At 52.0% G+C, this 24,962-nt stretch overlaps 2 protein-coding genes across 2 annotated transcripts; one reads left to right on the top strand and one right to left on the bottom strand.

The window, feature by feature from the left end:
• The first annotated feature begins 39 nt into the window (after positions 1-39).
• On the top strand, positions 40-17,519 carry LOC128124596 (short transient receptor potential channel 2). The gene is made up of 13 exons (XM_052761052.1): positions 40-1,084; positions 1,231-1,947; positions 3,936-4,148; positions 5,077-5,241; positions 5,712-5,886; positions 7,220-7,420; positions 8,219-8,381; positions 8,837-8,929; positions 14,263-14,455; positions 14,961-15,088; positions 15,190-15,268; positions 15,872-16,001; positions 16,509-17,519. The coding sequence occupies exons 1-13, from the start codon at positions 1,064-1,066 to the stop codon at positions 16,901-16,903; spliced, it is 2,673 nt and encodes an 890-aa protein (XP_052617012.1). The 5' UTR covers positions 40-1,063; the 3' UTR covers positions 16,904-17,519.
• A 17-nt stretch (positions 17,520-17,536) lies between these two features.
• Art5 (ADP-ribosyltransferase 5) lies at positions 17,537-21,381 on the bottom strand. The gene is made up of 4 exons (XM_052761061.1): positions 20,181-21,381; positions 18,469-19,198; positions 17,965-17,997; positions 17,537-17,879 (listed from the first exon to the last, which is right to left on the bottom strand). The coding sequence occupies exons 1-4, from the start codon at positions 20,238-20,240 to the stop codon at positions 17,773-17,775; spliced, it is 930 nt and encodes a 309-aa protein (XP_052617021.1). The 5' UTR covers positions 20,241-21,381; the 3' UTR covers positions 17,537-17,772.
• Between the last annotated feature and the right edge of the window lie 3,581 nt (positions 21,382-24,962).

Here is a 24,962-nt window from a genome sequence, read left to right as displayed (position 1 = left end):
AGATGACTGCTCTATAACTTTATTTATTGTGGGTCTGAAATGGACATTCAGTAACAGGAATGTCCTCTGCGGCTGCTCATAGGGCTGTCAGAGGGACCAGAGAGATTCCTTTCTAAGGAATAGATGGTTCTAGGCTTGGCTGTGAGGCTTTGAGCAAATCCCATTCTCATCTGTTCAATGAGGCAGCGGGGCTGCAGTGTCTCCCTGAGGTCCTGGACCTGTGATAGTCCAAATCCTGCTTTGAAGAATTATGCGCTCTTCCCTTTTTCCCAGGAGACGTCATCGTGTGGTACTAACACAAGTTCCCCCATCCCCGGGGTACGGGGCAGAGAGAGCAGCTGGTCCTGAAGAAGGAAGGGAGGGCTCAGGGTGGGGCTTTGAGTGGGGGTGAGAGAGGAATGCTGGGCACAGTCAAGGGACAGACAGACAGACGGGGAGTTCAGGCCTTCAGCCCCTGCCGGCAAAGGAGGCTGCAGCCATGGATCCCCTCTCGGTAAGAGACCCTTGCTGCCCTCCCCTCCCCGCATCCCAGTCCCAGGGCTCACTGCCCACAGGGATGCAGGGGCAGCCTAGCTGCCAGACCCGTAGTGGATACTGCCAGGTGGGTGGGAGAGCCCCCGGAGCCCTGATCCTGGGCCTAGGAAACAAGAGCGATGAGGACGGCCGCCTGGTAGACGAGCAGGACCAAACCGCAGGACCAAACCGGGCCAAGGAGGAGAGGTGTAGAGTAGGAGGCAAAGTGAGCGCTAGGCGGAGGGGACACATTAGGGGCCTACTAGGAGTCCTCCTCATAGAGGAAGGGCTTAGAAAGCCCAGCTTAAAGACCCTCCGTGTGGGCATGTCTGGACCTGTCCTTCAGAGATGAGCAGCTGGAAGATGAAGTCAACAAGCTGGGAACTGGCTTCTAGGCAGATTGTGCTTGTGTGTGGGTTTCGGCTCCTAGTGTGACCCTGACCACCTGCTCTAATCACCTCTCCAGGGAACTGACACTGGGCCCTGGTCTGTAGGATTTTCATGAGAGTGGAAGTGAGCTGATAACCCCCCACTCTAGCCCTTTCCCAGCATGAATCTACATAATAAAATGGTGAGCAAGGCGTATGTGTTGCTTGGGACAAGGAAGACGTAATAGCTGATTACAAAGGGTTAGAGACCAGAAGGCAGGTGAGGAAGGCCTCCAGACTAAGGGGTTTGGGAACTCAAGAGCACCCTCCTCTCCCCTCCTTCACCCAGACGCAGCCCAACTGGACTGAGATTGTGAACAAAAAGCTCAAATTCCCACCCACGCTCCTGGGGGCCATCCAGGAGGGCCAGCTGGGTCTCGTGCAGCAGCTGCTGGAGTCCGGCAACGACGCCGCCACCTCGGGTGCTGGGCCTCTGCGGAATGTGGAAGAGTCTGAGGACCGCTCCTGGAGGGAAGCCCTCAACCTGGCCATCCGGCTGGGCCATGAGGCCATCACTGATGTGCTGCTGGCCAACATCAAGTTTGACTTCCGGCAGATCCACGAAGCCCTGCTAGTGGCAGTGGACACGAACCAGCCAGCGGTGGTGCGTCGCCTGCTGGCTCGGCTGGATCGGGAGAAGGGTCGAAAAGTAGACACCAAGTCCTTCTCGCTAGCCTTCTTTGACTCCTCAATTGATGGCTCCCGCTTTGCCCCTGGTGTCACTCCACTCACACTAGCCTGCCAGAAGGACCTGTATGAGATTGCCCAGTTGCTCATGGACCAGGGCCACACTATTGCCCGGCCCCACCCAGTTTCCTGTGCCTGCCTTGAGTGCAGCAATGCCCGCCGATACGACCTGCTAAAATTCTCATTATCCCGAATCAACACCTACCGCGGCATCGCAAGCCGGGCCCACCTCTCACTGGCCAGCGAGGATGCCATGCTGGCTGCCTTTCAGCTCAGCCGGGAGCTCAGGCGCCTTGCACGAAAGGAGCCCGAGTTTAAGGTTTGTTTCCCCTGCTCTTCACTCCATCCTGCCCTCCATGCCCGGTGTCTGTTCTTGCCCTGGGACAGGATTGGGCTTTGTGGTGGGTGTTCTAGGAAGTCTGAGAAGTGAGTCACTCCAGGGGCACTTGGCTTATGCAGGGAGTATAGCTCCTGCCCTAGGGGTACTCTAGATCCATCTAAGGTAAGAGAGGAAAATAGAAACAGCTGGACAGACTTAGACATGACATTCAGTAGAGCATGTCCCTTTGAGGTACCCACTGAATTTTCACCTGGAGTGCTGTGTGTTGGGGCTCTCAAGCTTGTGATCATGGATAGGCAAAGGGGACAACATGCTCCCAGGACTTCATTCAGTGCCTCTGTGGATGGTCTTCACAGGACTTCCAAAGCACAGAAAGCAGAAAAAGTGACCTGTGGCCTTTGTATTCCGGGAACATTCTTTTTTTTTTTTTTTTTTTTTTTTTTTTTTTTTGGTTTTTCGAGACAGGGTTTCTCTGTGTAGCTTTGCACCTCTCCTGGAACTCACTTGGTAGCCCAGGCTGGCCTCGAACTCACAGAGATCCGCCTGGCTCTGCCTCCCGAGTGCTGGGATTAAAGGCGTGCGCCACCACCGCCCCGCTTCCGGGAACATTCTTAAGGGAAGAGGCGGGTTAGAGAAGATGAGCAGGGAAGGCAGTTAAGTAAGCAGAAGTCCCAGCAAAAGGTATATAATGTGGAGTTGGAGGCGTGACTCAGTTGGTAGAGTGCGTGCCTGCTGTGGATGAGGCCCAGAGTTGATCCACACCACTACATGTGGTGGACACGCCTGTGACCCACCACTTGGGAGGCAAAGACAGAATGATCAGAGTTCAAGATCATCTTTGGCAAGTTGGAGGCCAGCCTGGAATACATGAGACCCTATTTCAATGAAACACCCCACACATGCACACCAAAAAAAAAAAGAAAAGAAAAGAAGTATGAGGACCTGGGTTGGACCAAAGATACATGAAGCAGAATATCTGGTCCGGGGGCTGGCACTGCACCATCCATTTATCCATCACTGAGTCATTGGCATTCCCTGTGTGCCAGGCCAGACTAGGTCCCCATCCTCAAGACTGCCATTAGGTAGGGAAGCCCATGAGGATATTATGAAGGCCTAGGACAAGATGAGGCCAGAAAGCCGGAAGGACGAAAAGGTCCCCACCAAGAAGGAGCAATGCTTTCAGAGGACTTTCCCTTCTCTTAGTAGCCTGTGGAATGGGGCAGAGCAGGACTTCTCACCCATACTTTACAGTTGGACAGACCTGAGGTCGGTAAAAAAAAAAAGTTTCCTGGCTGAGGGACAGTGCTAGAGGTAACCTCGGCCTTCGAAGCCGGGCTTAGATCCTCTCTAGGAAAAACGCCCAAATAAAACAGGGTAGGATGGAAAACAAGCATCCAACAGCTGCTTACTCTTTTCTGTATCCCCTTCATCTACCAACACCGGTTCCATATAAGGGCGATGCTCAAAAAGATGAACAGAATGAGCACAGGAAAAGTGTAAGGGTAGGCCAGTGAGATGGTTCACAGGCAAAAACTCCTGCTGCTTCTGCGCAAGCCTGACAATCTGAGTTCAGTCCCCAGGACCCATATAAAAGTGGAACGAGAACCAATTCTACAAAGTTGCCCTGACCTCCGCATGTGTGCTATGGCAATGTGTACCTGCACACACATCACACACAATAATAGCAATGTTCAAAGACGGTGTGGGGAGTTGTTAGAGAGGGACAGGAATCAGGAGGTAGACGAGTCCAGGGGACAGGCAAAGGTGGTAGGTTTGGGTTGAAGTGACTGAGTGACGAGGTGGAAATAGCATCGGATAAGCAAAGCGACCCAGAAGGATGGATGAGGTAGCAGAGAAGAAAGAAGTAGATGACCCTTTGACATCAGACAGAAGTGACACAGGCCTACTGTTTGTGGGGGGCAGGGACGGGTTGACCTGATGGCACACACAGACCTTTTTTCTTACAGCCTCAGTACATTGCCCTGGAGTCGCTCTGCCAGGACTATGGCTTTGAACTGCTGGGCATGTGCCGGAACCAGAGTGAGGTCACGGCAGTGCTCAATGACATGGGTGAGGATAGTGAGACCGAGCCTGAGGCTGAGGGCCTGGGCCAGGCCTTCGAGGAGGGCATCCCCAACCTGGCAAGATTGCGGTTGGCTGTCAACTACAACCAGAAACAGGTCAGCTGGGCCTCCAGCCTGCCCTCCCTACCCTGGTCCCTTGTCCTGCCTCCTCTGAGGCATATCCCGCTTCAGCCTTATACTATGACTTTCTCTCCTCGGGACTTTTCTGACACTTTGGTTCTCAGTACCCTTCCATATGAGCCCTTACCAGCAAGAGGGGAAGTTTCCCATCCCTTCCTGGTTACTTTCAGGCTGAGCACTAGGGGCCTCCCACCCCCACCCCATCCCTTTGGAGAACTAGTCACCACTAGGATCCCACACTCAGGTCTCACACAGACTTAGTTTTGCCTCTGGCCTGATGAGAAACTTTGGCCCAGACTTACAACTCCTCACCTATGTAGCAAGGGGTTAAATGGCTGGTGGTTTTTTTTCCTGGCTCTCATTAGATTTCTTAACTCAGCAGCCACGCTAAAGACAGGCTCTCTGTCCGGCCTCCCTCAGCCCCTGACTCCTCACTCTCATCCACATGAAGATATCCTGACCTACTAGGCACATTACCAAAGCTTTCCTGTGTGCCGTCTCCACTGAACTGGTCCTCATGACAGGAGACCCATATTCCATGCCCCTACCCTCCTCGAGATCATTCACCTAGACGTACGCTACATATACCTGCTGAGGCAGGGAACACTGGGAATTCTGGGACTTAGGCCCCCAAGTTCTACCCACTCCTGCCTGACTTCGATTCAAGAACGTAGGGTGTGAAGAGTCTCGGAACATCTTCACATTCAGATCCTCCACACCAAGGCCTGTGAAGGCCCTTGCCCATGGTCGTGTGGTAGGTGAAGCCCCTCTCTTCTGGGTGGGCTGGCATGGAGACGAAATGATGGTTCAACCTCTGCAGCAGGAAGTAAGGGCTCTGTATCCAGCCGGCCCCTTTGGCCTTCCTGCCTGGCGGCCTTCTCCTCTCACGACCCTCTCAACTCAGTTTGTAGCTCACCCCATCTGCCAGCAAGTTCTGTCTTCCATCTGGTGTGGGAACCTGGCTGGCTGGCGTGGAAGCACCACCATCTGGAAGCTCTTCGTCGCCTTTCTTCTCTTCCTCACCATGCCCTTCCTCTGCCTTGGCTACTGGCTGGCGCCCAAGTCCCGGGTACGAAGAACAAGATGAGTGATACCTTGCTTTGTGTGCTGGAAGCAAGCTCTCCACTGCAAGTATGCAGGGGGACTAGGGGGCAGGGACAGGCATTACAAAAACTGCCAGAGTGTGGCAAGAGAAGGAGAGGTGCCACTCAGGCCCTGGCTGGGTGACCCAGTGGTTTCATGAGGTAAGAGGAGCAGGTTTAGAATAGTAGTGATGATGAGTCTGAACTTTTCCTGTGGGATCCTCCCCGCAAAAACGGGTGGGGGAGGCAGGAGCAACACTTACCTCACATGGTTGTGAAGGAGAGAACAGAAAATGTAGAGCCTTGTGCACACCGCCTCCTTCTTAGTACTTGCCTAGACAGACGAGTGGGTGAATCTGGAAGGTGCAGGCTCACATGGGGGCCAAGCAGTCCAGAGGGCTACAGGGACAAGTGACCACAGACCCCTGACAGCCAGGCTTTCCTGTCTCCCCCAAAGCTGGGCCGCCTGCTGAAGATCCCAGTGTTGAAGTTCCTGCTGCACTCAGCCTCCTATCTGTGGTTCCTGATCTTCTTGCTGGGAGAGTCCCTGGTCATGGAGACTCAGCTGAGCACCTTCAAAGGCCGCAGCCAGAGTGTCTGGGAGACTTCACTACACATGATTTGGGTCACGGGTATGTATGAGAGAGCCCTTTACTTGTGGCCAGCTACCAAGATCCCCGTGGCCAGCTCTGCACTGGGCCCCGCTGAGACTTGGCCACACTGAGCAGGCTGATAATTTAGAGTCCCTTCAAATCAAGGTCTTAAAATAGAGCTGGGTGGCCAGGCGGCGGTGGTGGTGGTGGTGGTGGCGGTGGCAGTAGCGGTGGCGAGCGCCTTTAATCCCAGCACTGGTGAGGCAGAGCCAGGAGGAGTTCAAGGCCAGCCTGGTCTACAGAGCGACATCCAGGATAGACACCAAAACTACACAAAGAAATCCTGTCTTAAAAAAAAAAAAATAGAGTTGGGCGGTGGTGGCGCACGCCTTTAATCCCAGCACTCGGGAGGCAGAGCCAGGTGGATCTCTGTGAGTTTGAGGCCAGCCTGGGCTACCAAGTGAGTTCCAGGAAAGGCGCAAAGCTACACAGAGAAACCCTGTCTCGAAAAACCAAAAAAAAAAAAAAGAAAAAAAGAAATAGAGCTGGGTGCTGTGGTACACAACTGTAATCCCAACACTCAGGAAGCTAAGGCGAGAGGTTAGTAAAGTCAAAGCCAACCAGGGCTACATGGTGAGGCCGAGTCCCGAAGGGGTGAGTGGTTAAGATGGCTCCGTGAACAAAAGCTCTTGGTGCCAAGCCTGGCACCCTGAGCCAGTACCTGAGACGAACCTGGTGGAAGGAACCAACTCCCACAAGTTGTCCTCTGACCTCCACACACACACAAACAAACAAATACATGTTTAAATTAAATAGAAAGGAGCCCTTAGGGGCTGGAGGGATGGCTCAGAGGTTAAGAGCACTGCCTGTTCTTCCAGAGGTCCTGAGTTCAATTCCCAGCAACCACATGGTGGCTCACAACCATCTGTAATGAGATCTGGCTCCCTCTTCTGGCCTGAAGGGACACATGCAGACAGAACACTGTATACATGATAAATACATAAATTAAAAAAAAAAAAAAAAGATTTATTTAAAAAAAAAAAAAGGAGTCCTTAAATATTGCCTACTGTGATTTGGTGGGGACCGTGAAGAACAGTGGCCCACCCCTACCCCATGCTGCTTGCTCTCTGAGGATCACCTGCCGGGCTTCCTCGAGCAGGGCCATCAATCCTGACATCAGTCTGCACCAGTGAGGGAGTCCTTGTTTTTCCTGAAGGTCTCTCTGCACTTGGATGGATTAAATGTTTCCTCATCAATGCCCAGCCACTGCCACCTGGCTGTGTCCCGGAAGGAGGAGGAGAGCCCCCCCCCCCGCCCCCCCCATCCCCCCTTCCCCCCTCCCCCCCCCCTCCTGACCCCTCTCTCCTTCCAGGCTTCCTGTGGTTTGAGTGTAAGGAGGTGTGGATCGAGGGCTTGCGCAGCTATCTCCTGGACTGGTGGAACTTCCTGGATGTGGTCATCCTCTCCCTGTACTTGGCATCCTTTGCCCTGCGCCTCCTCCTGGCTGGGCTTGCCTACATGCACTGCCAGGAGGCCTCCGACAGCACCACCTGCCGATATTTCACCACTGCTGGTGAGGGGCATTACCTTTCTCTCTGCTGTGATGAAATGCCCAGCAAATAGCCGGGCGGTGGTGACGCATGCCTTTAATTCCAGCACTCGGGAGAGGCAGGGGAATCTGAGTGTGAGGCCAACCTGATCTACAGAGTGAGTTCCAGGACAGCCAAGACTACACAGAGAAACCCTGTCTTGAAAAAACAAAAACAAAAACAAAAAAAGCAAAAAAAAAAAAAAAAAAAAAAAAAACCAGAGAACAAAAAGCAGCTTAAGCCGGGCAGTGGTGGCGCATGCCTTTAATCCCAGCACTCGGGAGGCAGAGGCAGGCGGATCTCTGTGAGATCCTGGTCTACAGCGCGAGATCCAGGAAAGGCGCAAAGCTACACAGAGAAACCCTGTCTCGAAAAACCAAAAAAAAAAAAAAAAAAAAGCAGCTTAAGACAGGAAGAGTTTATTTTGGGTCATAGTTTGATGAGACACAGTACAGCCTGGTGAGGAAGACGTGGTGGGTGCAGATGTAGCTGGTCACATTGTGTCTGTCCGTGGTCAGGAAGCAGGAAGATGGATGCTGGTGCTTAGCTCCATTCCTCCCTTTTCTCTTTATAGTCAGTCCAGGAACCCAGTCACATTCCCTCCTCAGGAAACCCCTCTGGAAACCCCTTGACAGAGATATCTAGAGGTGTGTCTCCTAGGTGATTCTGAATCAGTTCAGCTGATAATGATAGTGATTGGCATCACAGTCCCGCCAGCCCAGCAGGGAGTCCCAAGGCCCTCATCCTTGGCTCTCAGCCACCGCCCATCCTACCCTGCACAGAGCGGAGTGAGTGGCGCACAGAGGACCCCCAGTTCTTGGCCGAGGTGCTCTTTGCTGTCACCAGCATGCTGAGCTTCACCCGACTGGCATATATCCTGCCAGCTCACGAGTCCCTGGGCACTCTGCAGATTTCCATTGGCAGGATGATCGACGACATGATTCGGTGTGTACTCTTCTTGTGCTCTCCCTGCCTATGGCTCCTACCCCACAGACTCGGTCTTCCGAAATCCCTTAGCTCTGTGGGGCATGGGAGTTCTTGACCCGCGTTCCTCTCACAAGACGGTGTGCTCCACCGATCTCTGAACCCTAGAATCTAGAGGCGGAATGTAAATGTAAACGTGCTCTTCTGGGCAGGGAGGTTTACAGCTCCTGCCCTCGTCACAATTGCAAACCAATCAATAGCAGAAAGAGCCCTTGGTGGGTGTTTCTGATCCCAGTTCTAGAACAACTCTATGCCTCACTTTTCCCCTTTTTCTTGGAAACTGAAGTCAGAAGGCAAAAAATAAAATAAATGAAGATCCGGGAAGGCCAACATCTCCTTCCCTGATTCCGTTTCCCAGGGCCTGACTTGTAGGGTGGGGACCTGCTCTGACCCTTCCATGTCCTATTCCCCACCAGGTTCATGTTCATCCTCATGATCATCCTGACTGCCTTCCTCTGTGGCCTCAACAACATCTATGTGCCATACCAGGAGACCGAGCAGCTGGGCAAGTACGCTGAGGCTGGGGGATGGACGTCTTAGGCATCTTTCTCCTTCCCTTGTTGGTTCACTCATCTAACTCTCTTACTTGCCCAAGGCTGCATTGATTCACTCTGACGGTTACTAATTTATTTGATTACACATTCGTCTGTTTCCAACCCTTCTATTTGAAAAATGTCGATCTTATGAAAATATTAAATGGAGAGATTCACCCATGCCATTCACTGGGCACCCATGCCTTCTTCACTGGGCACCCGCACCCTTCACTGGGCACCCACGTCCTTCACTGGGCACCCACGCCCTTCACTAGGCACCCATGCCTTCTTCACTGGACATCCATGCCCTTCACTGGGCACCCACGTCCTTCACTGGGCATCCATGCCCTTCACTGGGCACCCATGCCCTTCACTGGGCACCCATGTCCTTCACTGGGCACCTACACCCTTCACTGGGCACCCACGCCTTTCTTCACTGGGCACCCATGCCTTCTTCACTGGGCACCCACACCCTTCACTGGGCACCCATGCCCTTCACTGGGCACCCATGTCCTTCACTGGGCACCCATGCCCTTCACTGGGCACCCACGCCCTTCTGCCCTTCACATGGTGTCTCTGCTCATTGTTTTGCTACCACTTGCTTGATCTGTTTCTGTCTTTTTTTTTCTCATGCAACACTTTTTTGCTTGTTTGTTTTTGAGACAGGATTTAACTGTGTAGCTATAGCTGTCCTAGAGCTTGCTCTGTAGACCAGGCTGGCCTCCAATTCACAGAGATCTGCCTACCCTCTGCCTCCCCAAGTGTTGGATTAAAGGTGTGCACCACCACCCCCTACTATCTTTTACAATACTTAAAAGTTGTAAATGTCCCAACATATTAGTCCCAAATAGTTTGAAATGTCTCCTAGGAACGTGATCACAAACCACTATCCTACCAAAAACTTTGGTATCAATTTTATAAAATTGCTTACTATGCAGCCCTTGTTCAAATTTTCCTGTGACCCTATTAAAAAATCCCATGTGTAGGAGCTGAGAATGCAGCTCAGTTGGTAGAATGCTTGCCTAGCATGCATGAAGCCCTGGGTTTGTCCCAGCACTATATAATAACTGGGCATGGTGGCACATACTTGTGATCCTAGCAATTAGGAGATTGAGGCAAGAGGATCAGAAGTAACCCTTGGTAATGAAATTATCAAGGTAATCCTTGGCTATGAAATTACTTTGAGCCAGCCTTGGATACAGAAGACCCACCTCAAAACAAAACAAAACAAAACAAAAACCTAAAACCCCATGTGTACCCTAAAACCATGCACTGACTACACTTTGCTGTAACCCAGACCATCTCCACAAGTACCTTTTGTGTGTGTCTTGAGTGACCAATGAACTGATTTATAATCTACAGTTGGCATTTATTTCCTTGTGACTAAATTCAAGTTAAAGAGTTTAGGCAGGATGGGGCTAAAGAGATTGCTCAGTGGTTAAGAGTGCTTATGCAGCCGGCGGGGAGGGGGGGGGGGCGGGGTGGTGCCTGACTTTAATCGCAGCACTTGGGAGGCAGAGGTAGGCAGATCTCAGTGAGTTTGAAGCCAGCCTGGCCTACACAGTGAGTTCCAGGACAGCCAAGACTGTTGCACAGAGAACCCTGTCTCAAAAAACCGAGAGCGAGCGAGCTGGGGACCTGGGTTTAGTTCCCGGTACTGGCTCACATCTACTTGTAAAGTTAGTTCCAGGGGATCTAACACTCACTTCTAGCCTTTATGCACATAAACTCACCCAGTCTCACACACAAACACATTCAATTAATTAATTGAAAGAGTTTGGGTAAGAACAGGACCTGGCTAACAAGCACTTTCCGTTGCTTCACATTAGGGGAGCGTGGTGTGGCTTGGCCCTTGGTCAAGAGCACCTCTCCATTGTAAAGGCAACAGAGAAGCCCTTTTACTAACAGAGAAGTGTTCTGACATACTACAGCTAGACTGCTTACAGTCTGTACCCATTGGGTTTAATATCCATGGACGATCTTAAGGGTCAGTGGGGTTTGAGATAGGTTCTCAAGTAGCCCAGGCTAGCCTTGGGCCCGATGTGTAACTGAGGATGATCTTGAACTCCTGATCGCCCTGTCTTCACCCCAAGTGCTGGAATTCTAGGCATGCACCGCCCTACCCAGCCACAGATGATTCTCACCTGAATCGGTCTCTCTAGTGGTCATTTTGAGATAGTGACTTTCCACAACTATCAATTGTTTGACATTTCTTATCTTGCATCCTTCTAAAGGAGTGCTTGCTCCCAGCTGTGCATGGTGGTGCATGCCTACAATCCCAGTGCTGGACGTAGAGGCAGGGGGATCACAAGTTCAGGTCATCCTCTGCTGTTTAACAAGTTCGAGGCTAGCTCAGGCTGCATAAGACTTTGTTCCACAAAGAAAGAAAGAGCTGATGAGAGAGCTCAGTAGGTGAAGGAGCTTGCTGACAAGCCTAGTGACCTCAGTTGGAGCCCCAGGAGCCACCTGGTGAAGGGAAAGAACTGACTCCCAAAAGGTGTCTGATGTCCACACCTGTGCTGTGGCATTCTCAGAGCACACACACATACATGCATGAACGTGCACACACAGAAATAAGTAAAAATAAGTAAATGTAAACCATTTTTAGAAGTATTTTGACTGGGGGTGCTGGAGAGGTGGCTCAGAGGTTAAGAGCACTGGCTGCTCTTCCAGAGGACCTGAGTTGAATTCCCAGCAACCTCGTGGTGGCTCACAACCATCTGTAATGAGATCTGGTGCCCTCTTCTGGCCTGCAGGCATACATGCAGGCAGAACACTGTATACATAATAAATAAATTTATATAAAAAAAAGTATTTTGGCTGGGAGGCTGGAGAGATGGTTCAGCGGTTAAGAGCTGCTCTTCCAGAGGACCTGAGTTCAATTCCCAGCACCTACATGACAGCTCACAGCTGTCTTTAACTCCAGATCTGGGGGATCCGACACCTTCACACAGACACACATGCAGGCAGAACCCTAATAAAGAAAACAAAGTATTTGGGCAGCTCTCAGGTGAGGTAAATGGTAGGCATATGGCTGAGGGTAGCCAGGAGTATTGAAAGTTAGTGAGCAGAGGTGTAGCAGATTAGGTCATATTTAGGAAGATCTCCCTTGGTGCCATGTGGAGGGCAGAGTGACAAAAGACGGATGCAGGGAGTGAGATGCCTTCCCCACGGAATTCTAAGGGTAGGTTAGTGTGGGCAGGACGGCGAGCACTTGATGAGCACATTCTGCTGGGGGTCAGTAGGAAAGGCAGATCGGAAGGGCTTCCTGGAAGAGGAGTCACCGGGGCTGCTGCCTCTGCTCCACACCACACATCCTCTCCCACCCAGGAACTTGTCTTCACACCTTCCTCTTTTAGCTCTCTGCTTTGCAGTCGCAGCAACCAACATGATCTTTCCAAATGTAATTCAGGTGTCCCCCCTTGTCCAGAACTCTTCATAGATTCCAGTGGTTGGAAGGTCATGGTCGAGTCTTTAGTTCTACTGGATTAGGTCCTGTATCTGTGTGGTCCCCAACAGCCTCTCACAAGCCATTCTCTCTTCTTCCCATCCCACCCTCACCCTTACCCTCCCCAGAACACAAGGGCCTTGAAGACAGGGTTCTGCTTCTTATACACCACTGTGTCCTTAGCACCCCGTCACTACTCTTGGATCATAAATACTGACTGACCAAAAGAATACAGATGGAGGGGTTGGAGAGGTGGCTCAGGAGTTAAGGGTTTCCTACTCTCACAGAGTGCTGTGGGATGTTCTGTATGTCAAGTGTGTTGCTGATTGGTCAATAAATAAATCACTGATTGGCCAGTGGCCAGGCAGGAAGTATAGGCGGGACAAGGAGGAGAATAAAGCTGGGAAGTGGAAGGCTGAGTCAGAGAGACACTGCCAGCCGCCACCATGACATACAGCATGTGAAGATGCCGGTAAGCCACGAGCCATGTGGCAAGGTATAGATTTATGGAAATGGATTAATTTAAACTGTAAGAACAGTTAGCAAGAAGCCTGCCACGGCCATACAGTTTGTAAGCGATATAAGTCTCTGTGTTTACTTGGTCGGGTCTGAGCGGCTGTGGGACTGGCGGGAAAACTAGCTACAACAGAGGACTCAGGGTTGGCTCCCAGCACCAGACTATCTGTAACTTCAGTTTGTGGTGATATATTGTATACCCTAATAAATTTGCCTGAAGATCAGAAAACAGAACAAGCCACTGAATTAAACATAGAAGCCAAGCAGTGGTGGCACACACCTTTAATGCTAGCACTTGGGAGACAGAGATCGACGGATCTCTGTGAGTTTAAAGCCACCCTGGACTACATGAGATTGACTCAGTCTAGGAGAGAAACAGAACCAGGCAGTGGTGGCACACAACTTAAATCCCAGTACTTGGGAGTCACACACCTTTAATCCCAGCACTAGGAAGGTTGAGACAGGAAATGATGTGGGTGGGCAGAGAAAGGTATATAAAGCGTGAGGAGACAGGAACTAAAGTCTTTCGGGGGAGGAAAGCTGTTCAGGCTGAGGAGTCCTCAAGGTAAGAGGTGGCTTATTCCTTTGTCTCTGATCTTCAGGTAAATTTATTAGAGTACATAATATATCACTACATTTCCCATTTTTTGTCTAAAATAATAAAAGAAGGTTATAACTAATATAAGAAAAAGTAAATACAATAAGTACAATAAGTATATACAATATATATAGTCAAGAATTACAGGGGTTGGGGATTTAGCTCAGTGGTAGAGCGCTTGCCTAGCAAGCACAAGGCCCTGGGTTCGGTCCTCAGCTCTGGAAAATTAAAAAAAAAAAAAAAAGAATTACATTAACAATGTCCAGTCCATTAACATTTGACAGATTCAGAAAAAATACTCCATTCTTTATCCTATTTTGGTGAGTCCAAAATGTTGTACCTAATTCACTTTCTATCCTAATTTGTATCATCAACCGAATACTATCTTTTGATTTCTTTCAAACTTATATACTTTACCAGTTCCAGGGATCCACTGCTTCTTCTGACCTCTGCGGCCTCTTGCATACACATGGTGCACTTCCATACACTCACACACGCACACATATACACATGTGTGTGTATATATATGCAAAATAAAATATACATATACAAAATAAAATAAAATTTTAAATAAAGGTTAATGCTAAGAAATGCACATGTCTTTAAGCATAGCCCAAAAGGCCTCATGGACACAGAGCACCTTTGGCTAAGTCTTCAGGGGCGGGGAGTGTGTCTGGGTGGAAGCCAGGCTTCTCTCCCAACCCTACCCCCACTTTCCTGTCCTTTTGCTTGCCCCCACCACGCCAGTTTCAACGAAACGTTCCAGTTTCTATTCTGGACCATGTTCGGCATGGAAGAGCACAAAGTGGTGGACATGCCTCAGTTCCTGGTGCCCGAGTTCGTGGGCCGAGCCCTGTATGGCATTTTCACCATTGTCATGGTCATTGTGCTGCTCAACATGCTCATTGCCATGATCACCAACTCCTTCCAGAAAATCGAGGTGGGTAACCCGAGCCAGGCTGGCCAGGGAGGAGGGGGGAGGATAGGGAGGGATGGGGTGCCAAGACCCCCGGGTACCGGCTGTGCTCCCGCTGCTGGTTGGACAAATTCCCTCTGTACAAGGGTCTCAGGACTGCTGTTGCTGTCGCCAGGAGCCAGGGCTAGCGCTCTTGGAAGCTTTTCTTGTTGTTGTTGTTGGTGGTGGTGGCAGCCATTTGGAGGCATTGTAGAGGAGTAAGTGGGAACACAAGAAGGAAGTGGCTGGGTTGAGTTTGCAGACTGGAGAACAGACTGAGCAGCACCTGGAAATTAGAGAAAGAGAATGGGAAAGGGGAAGCGCTCCAGGAAAATGTGGGTGATCGATGGGGGTAGGAATAAGAACAAGAAGAAAGTGGTGGGCACACTGGAGAACAAGGGATGGGAAGACAAAAGAGAGACAGGGTGAGTGGGCAAGGGGGCCAGTGCCAGCATGGACCTCGCATAGCCTCCTGCCTCGTGGTCCCCAGGACGATGCTGATGTGGAGTGGAAGTTTGCTCGCTCCAAGCTCTACCTGTCCTACTTCCGAGAAGGCTTGACGCTGCCTGTGCCCTTCAACATCCTGCCCTCCCCGAAGGCTGCCTTCTACCTTGTCAGGTGACGGCCTCCGCTCTTGCCCCTGTACACGACCCAGCTCCTGCCCCGCTGTCCCAGGCCCTGTCCCTGGCTAACTTCTTTTCACCATGGTAATCTCTCAGGAGAATTTTCTGGTTCGTTTGCTGTTGCTGCTCCTGCTGCAAAGCCAAGAAGTCGGACTACCCCCCCATCCCAACCTTTGTGAGTACCTTCTCAGCCTCTGTATTACCTAAGCCACTGGTATGTCCCCAGAGAGCCTGCCCCTAGTTCCCACTCTCACACACAGCCTCTGTTTTCATCTTCCTGCTTCTGGCTGGGTCCTGCATTTCCAGTCCCACCCACATCCTGCAGCCTAAACATGATTCCACGCCCCTTCCATCCCAAGCCTGAGTTCCAGACAACCAGACTCTAAGACATGCTTGGGTGATTTAAACAGCATATGGATGGAAAAAAGCCTCCTGGGGATGAGCAGGTTGACAGGGAGAAAGAGGCAGCTGGGCATCCAAGGGGCTCACCTACCTCCACCATCAGCACTGTAACCCAGGGCATGAGAGATTTTCTAATTTGGGCCACTGCTGCCGGTTTCCTTCCCACCCCACTCCCACCTCGGCCTTCACCACACACGCTGGACACCCTCTCCTCCCACAGTCTGCCTCGCCTAGATGGCTCCCGTCTATCCCCCAGGACTGCGCTGTAGGAGACATCCCGGGACAGAAAGCTTGCATAGATTTTGCCTTTCTCCTTTATTCTTAGTCAAGAGAGATGTTGAAGGAAGTAGAGAATTCACTGTGTCTTCCATTGCAGACCAACCCTGGGGCAAGGGCAGGGCCTGGGGAAGGAGAACGTGGATCCTACCGCCTTCGGGTTATCAAGGCTCTGGTGCAGCGCTACATAGAGACTGCCCGGCGCGAGTTTGAGGAGGCCCGGAGGAAAGGTGGAGTTCCCACCTCCAATCCTCCCCCCGTTACTGTTCATGGTTCTCCTGGGAAGAGCGCCCCACACCCAGACGCACCCTCCTGACTCAGTTGCGTTAGGATTCAGTCCCGTCCTTTCTGCCCTAGACCGCCACAGCTTGCCAGCCAGCTCCTTGACTCAGTTACTCTGCCTTCCTGTCTTACTAAGTTTCCTAGACTGGTCTTGGACTCACTTTGAAGCCTAGGCTGGCTTTGCACTCTCCATCTTCTTTCCTCAGTCTCCCAACTAGATGGGATCACAGGCCTGCACCAAGCCCAGCTAAGGCTTTCCTTCTTTGTTGCTGCCCTTCATCAATGCTCACACTCACCTGCACAGCTTCTCTACCCTCCTGACCCCTCAGTCCTTCCAGCGCTTCCTTAGGATCCAGACAGGGTGTCCTGGGTTCAGTAGGGTGGGGTGGGGGTAGACAGAAGAGGTGCTGACAGGCTCACCGTCTGAAAGACCTCTCTGTCCTGATTTATCTCAGACCTGGGCACCAGACTGACAGAGCTGACCAAGACCGTGTCTCGACTGCAAAGCGAGGTGGCCAGCGTGCAGAAGACTCTGGCGGCAGGCGGGACACCGCGGCCTCCTGATGGCGCTTCCATCCTCAGTCGCTACATCACCCGAGTGCGCAACAGCTTCCAGAATCTGGGCCCCCCCACCCCTGAGACCCCAGCAGAGCTGACCGTGCCAGGGATTGTGGAGGCCGAGGTCTCTTTAGAAGCTGGCCTTGATGCCATAGGAGAGGCTGAGACTCCAGCGTCTGGAGAGCCCAGCCACTCCTCCCCTGCTCATGTGCTGGTGCACAGGGAGCAGGAAGCAGAGGGGGCAGGGGACCTGCCCCTGGAGGAAGGCCTGGAGACCAAGTGTGAGTCCTAACACAACAGAAGGGTCCCTTCTGTCACTGAGTGCAGCAGCCTTCTTGGATAGAGCAAGGGTCTCGTAGTAGAAGATCACGGTGTTTCTTTGCCTCAGTAAAATTTCGGCTGTGGAAGTCAGGTAGTAATCCCCATCTCTTGATGTCCTAAGATCCCTTCTTTGACTTCCCTCTAAAATGAACCCTATGTGAGAATGGCAGAAACAGCTTGCTTTGGGTTCTAGGGTTCAGAATCCTACTTTGGGGTTCCTTAAGTCTTTAGTGGAAAGAGTTCTGGCCTAGGAGGCTGGAGGTCTGGGAGATAAGAGACCAGGGAAACAGGAGGCCTGAGAGTGTGTGGGGGGGCGCTGAGAGTGGGGAGGCCTGAAAGTGAGGGGGCCTGGATTGGAGAGGCCTGGGAGGCCTGGAGGTGGTGCCCTTCCTTGGCCCTGGATTTCTCATCGACCGACAGGACTGGGAGTCCATCTATTCTGCCTTAAAGGCAGCTGTGAGGCCCCTCTGGCTGTTCAAAAGCTCCAGGTGCAGAGGTTCAAGTGTTTGACCAAGAGGATCGGGAAGTTAGTTTTCAGTCCCTGACTTTCAAGCTTGCCAAGGACAAATGACCTCGTGAAATAAACCAGTCATAAAAGCCCATGTCGCTGTACCACAACTCCGTTTAATTGAGTAGTCATCCAGTCTTGACCTTGCATGTCCTAGGAAGTCCCCACCACATAGTGGGGTTCCCTCAACCCTGCCATGGCCTCAGGTCTCCAACCCTGGTTGGAGAGGTAGCCCACTGCACTAGAACCAGAACCACACTCGTGCTTCTCGAGGCCACGCAAAGCCCCGTCTTCATGGAAAGGTCATCAGTTCCCAAGACTCCAAGAGGCTTTCAGGGTCCAGCTCTCGAGAGCTGCAACTCCCCAGGGGCCAAGAGCAGCGTCTTCCCTGATTGCAGAGCCAAGGCCTCTGTGGAGGGTGACTCTGGCTGCCCTCCTGCTGGAGAAAGAAGAGGGGAAGGAGGTGTAGGCAGCAGGGCCAGGAGAGCTGAACAGCCCACAGAGCAGGCCAGAGGGTGACGTACCTGTTGAGGACACACAGCCATGCCTCTTCTCCCCTGCAACAGATAGCACAGTAAGGCCCTGAGGCGACTCTCGTCCCAAATGGCCTCTGGCCATCCCCCTTTGTCTGTCTTCTCCTTCACCTCAAAGCAGACTACTCACTTCCTTTCAGCTTCTTCCCGAGGTCACCTTTCCAGATGGCCTAGCCATCCTTGCTCCTACCCACACCCCATCACTCTTCCATTCTCTTCCCGCCTCCCTACTGGACTTGGCATAGTCCAGTCCTGTTCGCCCCATCAAACCAGGGCCTACTGAGACTGGCCTCCTTCACTCGGTTCCTTGGTCTGCCCTTTTGAGAAGATAGTCATCTGAGAATATCCACAGATCTTGAATGTCCACAGGTCACAGGACCTGGCAGAACCTCAGTCTCGCTAACGAATGGATTCTCCTGAAGTCTCTGGGGCCTGGGTCAGGACATGCTGGCTTTCACCCACCCTGCCATTCTCTGCCGCCCATGCATCGCTCACCACCCAAATAGGCGCAGTTAAAGTGGCTGCAGGTCTGATTATAACTCCAGAGAGTTACTATGCTCTGGGCTCCATGCTGGAAGAACCCAGTGACCAAGAAGACTTCATGTGGGGGGATCAGCACCTCACGCTCCTCAGGGAAGACAGACAAAGCCTGGATAAGAGCCCCAAAACAAGTCCTTAGATTGAAGAAAGTGGCATTACCAAACCCACGAGCCACCGTTTCATCCAGAGAGCTGGAGGCAAACTGTCCTAACCGGACAGAGTCCCCCAGCCTCTTGGGTTCAAAGTGAAGGCTGCCCACGCCTCGGAACACCACCTCCCCATCTTCCCCATAGCAGCCTCGGGTGCCCCGAAGCAGCTGCAGGGCCCGGGTCAGGTAGAAATGCAGGGCCTTGAAGGGGAAGTGCCTCATGTAGAGCTCCCGGGAGCCACCCCCTGTCCGCACAGCCTGGTTCAGCTCCCAGTACAAGGTGTTGGATGAGTTGGTGTACACCATAATAGCTATTCCGTGCTGGGCTTTGAAGCCAGGAGGTAGAGTGAGCGTGTGCCGCCGGTGTTCCCAGGCCTCTTGGGCTGCTTCCCAGGATTCCCGGAGCAGGGCATGGCGGGCCATCTCCTCCTTTAGCAGCAGGCCTGCTTTCTCCTCCATCTCCTCAGAGCAACCCACGTAGGCATCATCGAAAGTGTCTGGAACCAGGCTCAGGGGCAGGATCGGAACAGCTTGGACCTGTGGACATAAGGAAGGGTGACACCACATAGACAAGAGTGTAAGTTTAGGACACTGGCCAAGGGTCCTGGTGGCAGATCAGTTCAGAATCACAGGTTTTCGTTTCTATGCCCAAACATCTGATGCATGCAAGTGGCAAGATCCCAAAGAGGCACAGATAACCACAGGCAGTGGAGTCGGACAGACATGAGTTGAAACACCACCTGCTAGCTGTGGGATCTCGAGTTAGTCTCAGGTCAGGGCTTTCCTGGATTCCACATTCTCCTATGAATTAAGGGTACTTCCAAACCTCACAGGGTTATTGTGAGGAGAACATAAAGATCATTGTGGCTCAGCCTAAAGGGTGCCATCTCATCTTTCCAGGGGCGTGTGTGGTTGGTTCCTGTCTTTCCTGGCTCTGATTGTCGGTATGCAGGCAGTAAACTGCAGCCAGTGTCTGGCCCCTGCCCTGGTCCCCCTCTTCCTCAGCTATTTCTTACCCTTGGGGAAGCCCTGCACTCAGTATACATCACTGTCAGCTCTGAGATTCCTGCATGCTCTCCTGCTTTAGATGTTATTCTAAGCTCAAGGTGGGGTGTGTGGGAGTTTATAGTCCCCAGCTTAACCTTAGTCCCAGAGTGTGCTGGGGGCGGGGGTGAAGCCCGGTTTTCAGGGTCTGCCAGAGTGTACAGCAGCACACTGGTGTGTACAGGGATTTGTCTGTGGTGTGAGATGAGAAATGGGAAGGAGAAAGATGAAGGCAGCCCCTATGGAGGGGTAGCACAGAGAGAATCGCACAGGGAGCTAGGGGTGCAGGGAGGTGGAGATCTGGGAGAGAGATGAGGCACTCGGGCTCCCTAATGGTGCAGAAGTTCCCGAGAAGAGGATTGGGAGAAGGGGAGAGTCGCCTAGGAGGGTTTCCCTGATGGGTCCTCTGCCACCACCTTCTCAGCGTCTGACCCACAACTGACCCTTATTGGCAAAGGATAGTTCCGAGAGTTACCTTCCAAAGGGTGTGCAGGCCGAGGCAACTGAGGACCATCAGCAGATCCTCCAGAATCATCCTTGGAGGAGTCCTGTGATGGCAGGATCCAGATAATAATGAGGCCAGTGGAGACGGGGTGCTGGCTTGGATGGGCTCCAGGACCTTCCTCCTGCACCCTGAGAGGGTCCTTAGTTAAGGACTGGAATTCAAAAGTGATATGGGGCGGGACCAAGGACAAGTCTAAGCATAGGCAGGGCTTCGGACTTTACTGTCCCCATCTCAAGCCCTAGTCTATCGCTACTAGGCGGCCCCTCACCCAGGCTCTCCAGGACTTCTTTGCGATGGTATAGGTGGGGCAGTTATATGGCTCCGCCTGGAGAGGGGCGGGGCGGGGACGAGGACCTACCTGGAGGTGGCGGAGGCGAGAGTGGCCTAGGGCTCTGGTCCTTTTTGCGGCAGACTAGGGCTGAGGTGCGGGCAGCAGGCGCTGCGCAGATCCCGGACTGCCGAACAAAGTCCCCGCGGCTAACTATAGCCCCTGGACTGGTAACCCGACACCTATCTTCCCCAACAACAGACAGGGGCGTGGGAGCTGGACTGGCAGAGTCCTTGAGTGGTTGAGGGGCAAAACTCTCCTTCCCTTGGATGACAGTTTCTTTCTGTAAGATCAGAGCTAGGTCAAGGCTGAAGGAGGGACTTGTAAGACTTGGCCCTTCCTCCGGTGGCCCTGGGACCTGGCCAGGGCCAGGGCACCCGACCACCAGGCCACGAAACCCCGCGAGGGTCGCTCCTTGTACATCATGTTAAGTGGCCAAATCTGTCTTATTTGCATACAATTTGCATACGACACACGTTGGGTCACGTGCACCAGCATCAAAGACCCCCTACGCCCACTTCCTTCCCTGCTCTTAACACCCTGTCTCCCTACCCTGGTCTGTAGGGAAGGGTAGAAGGAAGCGCTAGCTGCCTTCTGGACCTCTGGGTTCAGGTGACCCTGTGTTTGTAAACACAGCTCTCTCTCTCACGCCTCCCCTGGGCTTGACTATAAATAACCCAGTTCTGAATTTCAGATGCCCAGTTGGAGGTAATGGGAGAAGGGGCCAGTTTATGGGAAGGTGGAGGGCATATGTTCTGAACATTAGGGCTTAAGAGATGCCACCTGCTGGGGCTAGGGTAAGCATGCCCTGTGAAACCTGCCAAGGGCCTCTCGGGTCCAGCTCATGAGTTTACACAATCACCATCCCTTCACCACCTCGGATTGTCAGCCAAATAAAGTTTCCTTCACCTAAAAGCCTGTGTTCTCCATTCCTTCTTGATGACTAAAGAGGAAAACAGACTGTCCCTGTGGTGGGAAGGCTGGGTTGGGAAGTGGAAGAGCATTAACACCCTTGCCTACCTAGCCCACCCTTCCTCTCTCTGGAGGATTCAAGTACTGGTAGTTGCAGGGACAGCAAATACTGTGTGGGGACAGCCTCTGGCTTGGGGAGTTTCTTACACCCCAGCACCTGGAGCGCCAACAAGGTCCCAAAAAGTGGAGTCAAATCTGGTAATGGGCCAGGGATCCTGAGAGGGGCAGAAAGTCCTCCCAGGTCACATGGTGGGTCAGGGATCCAGCTGGAACCTAGGCTCCTTAGAACAGAACAAAGCTTGAGATGGTGGCACATGCCTATAATCCCAGCATCCAGGAGGGAGGCGGAGGCAAAAGCATCGATTCAAGTTCGAGGCCAGCCTGGACATTGTGAAAGAAAGCAATAATAATAATAGGGAAAAAAAATGAACGGAGATGCCTGAAGGTACAGTCTGGTGAGGAGGCTGCTATCCTGTCTGCCCTGTGTTTAGCAGCTCTCATTGTCATGGGAAGAACGTTAGTCCAGGTCACATTGGGCAGAGGCTAGTGTCCCTGAGCCTTGAGAGAGCTTGAAATAGACGGGGGAGTGTCACATTTCTGAGCAGCTGTGTGGGGACGCAGGAGGGGTAGGGAACTGACAGTATAAAAGAGAAAGCTACCTCCCTGTCTGCCTATCACGGGAGACGAGACCAGCTTTGCCCACCGTGGAGAAGGTTAGGTAAGGGCACCTCACCTCCCTGCCTAGGAAGCTGAAGGGACTTTCTGGTATTAAATTTAGGGTATTGGTAAGGTGTTAGGGATCCTTGGATGGGATGGTTGAGGACACCTAGGAAGGTTTGGGGGTTTTGAGAAGAGACTTGGGGTCATATTCCCAGAAGGGACTGCTGAGTGAGGGAAGAGAGAGAAACTGAGGACGGTAGGTCACAGAATGAAGGTAAGTGCAGCTCCCTCACAGCTGTGAAAAGGGATTCCCAAGCTGGATTCAGCTCTCTCATGCCAGAGACTAAGTTAGAGGCCAGCCTGGGCTACCTAACAAGATCTTGTCTCAAAAAGACAAAAAATGGGAAGAGGGAATTGCCGGTGTCCCAGAACAATCCCTGCTGCCCCCGCCCCCCACTGGTCACCAAGGACAGCAATCTACTTACTCTGAGGTGCTCTGTCTTGTTGGCAATGCTCAGAAAGCCCCTTGGCCTTGTTTATCAGAGCCTTGGGGGGTCTTTCATCACAGACAGAATAGAAAGAAGACGGAGCCAACTGTAGAGGGTGTGTGTGACACGGGCTAGCTTTAGCGGCGCTGACAGATAAGGTGCGGCTGTCCTTACAAGGGAAGAGGCTGGCTTCCACTGATTTCCCAGGATGCCTGACTGGGGTTATCATCTTGCCTGAACGACTGGAGGGCTCAGTAGCTGAAGCTGTGGGACCTGTGGCTACAGTAAACTGCTATGTAACCTCTGAGAGAGGAGGGCAGAAGCCCTACCCAAGAGGTGATCCACACAAATGCATGCAGGGTGACAGAGCCCGACCCACGGGGGAAGATGGCTGCCGGTCTTTCCATACCAGCCCAGTCACACATCTGGCATCCACAGGGCCACTGGAAGCTGTGATATTTGGGTAGATTTTCCCTCCTTAACAAGACTCTCAGCAAGCAGTCTGGTGACGCTGCCTGGTCCTGGGCTAAGCCCTGGGGACACGGAATGGGCTATTGCTGGTTCCTGCACCGGCCAGGAGTTGTGGGAGTAGGCTCAGGAGAGGGCCACACAGAATGATGTGTAGCCCAGAGGATTCTGGGAGCTTTCTGAAAGAGGGGAGCCCTTAGCTAAGCCTGGAAGAGTGGGTGGCCAGAGGATAGCTGAGGGTAGGGGGACAGTAGCACCTCACTCTGTTCCTCCTTGGCTCCTGTACTGTAGGAGCCAAGAAGGGACTAAAAAGTTCCCAGGGGCAAGGTCACTGAGCAGATCCAAAGGCAGAATACAGTTGGGCTGTCATGAGTGGGTAGAGGGATGTCTTTATTTCATTTTGCTGCTTTGTATTGAGACAGGGTCTTATGTATTCCAGGCTGGCCTGGAACTCACTGTGCAGCCTTGAGCTCCTGATCCTCCCTCTCGACCTCCTGAGACCTGGAATTTCTGGCATGTGCTGGCATGCTTGTCTTCTAGGAGGTCCTGGGAATCAAACACAGGGCCTTATGCATGATGATAAGCCTCTCCTTTTTTCTTTTTCTTTTCTTTTCTTTTTTTAAGATTTAAAAAATGGCTGGGCAGGGGTGGCAGAGGCAGGTGGATCTCTGAGTCTGAGGCCAGCCTGGTCTACAGAGTGAGTTCCAAGACAGCCAGGCTACACAGTGAAACTCTGTCTTGAAAAAACAAAACAACAACAAAAAGGATATTTTATCATCTTTTCTCTCATAATTCTCAATTTTGCACTTTTTTTCTCAGTATTTTGAGATATTTCTTCCAGTCAGTTTTAGTGCAGAAGATTTTTTTTAATATTTTATTTTTATTTTTAATTATGTGTATATTTGTGTGTCTGTAAGTGAGTATGTGTACCTGAGAGCAGGTACCCACCAAAGCCAGAAGCATCAGATCCTTCTACAGTCAGAGTTCTAGTCAGTCATGAGCCACCCCAGTGTGGATGCTAGGAATTGAACTCATGTCCTCTGCAAGAGCAGTCTACCCTTTTAACCGCTAAGCTCTCTCCCCACTCCCACACAGAAGGTTTTTAAGCAGGTAAAGGTGGTCAGCAGGGCTGTACTTTAGAGACATTGTTCTCCCCTGCTCCATGGTGAATGCACTAGCAAGGAGACAGGGAGATCTTCTAAGGAAGAGACAGACAAAATTAAGCAGGGCAGGGATGTGGGCCTCCACAAAGCAGGGAGGGAGAATCCAGGAGGCAACTCGGACTTAACATGAGCTGGCAACTGCAGTCAAGTGTGATGGATGATTGAATGAAAGGATTCCCAGGTGACCATCCTGAGAGGCTGGATGCTAATAGAGATAGGGTACCACACGAGTGTCTTCTGCTGGCACGATCACAGGAGTTATCCCGAGCTGGATGAAGCCTAAAGGGTGATATCAAAGAGTTCCAGGGCTCTCACTGAGCCTGAGGGCCAGAAGCAAAATGCCTCATGAAACCCCAGAGCCTGGCTCTTCCTAAGCCTAGGCTCACTCTCCAGCTTCTCTTGGTTTCTTCAGCCCATCCTCCCTGGGATCTCATCTCTGCCTGACTTCCACATCAATGATGCAAATTACTCTTCTGGGTTTTTTTTGTTTTTGTTTTTTTGGAGACAGGATTTCCCTGTGTAGTTTTGGTGCCTATCCTGGATCTCGCTCTGTAGCCCAGGCTGGCCTTGAACTCACAGAGATCTGCCTGGCTCTGCCTCCCGAGTGCTGGGATTAAAGGCGTGCGCCACCACTGCCCAGCTCTTCTGGGGGTTTTATTTTTGTTTTTGAGAT

Source organism: Peromyscus californicus, unplaced genomic scaffold (genome assembly GCF_007827085.1).
Source record: "Peromyscus californicus insignis strain IS unplaced genomic scaffold, ASM782708v3 Scaffold_4__1_contigs__length_199733344, whole genome shotgun sequence".
NCBI lineage: Eukaryota > Metazoa > Chordata > Mammalia > Rodentia > Cricetidae > Peromyscus > Peromyscus californicus.
Note: the sequence above shows the minus strand (reverse complement) of the source record. Positions and strands in the feature narration are given on the sequence as shown.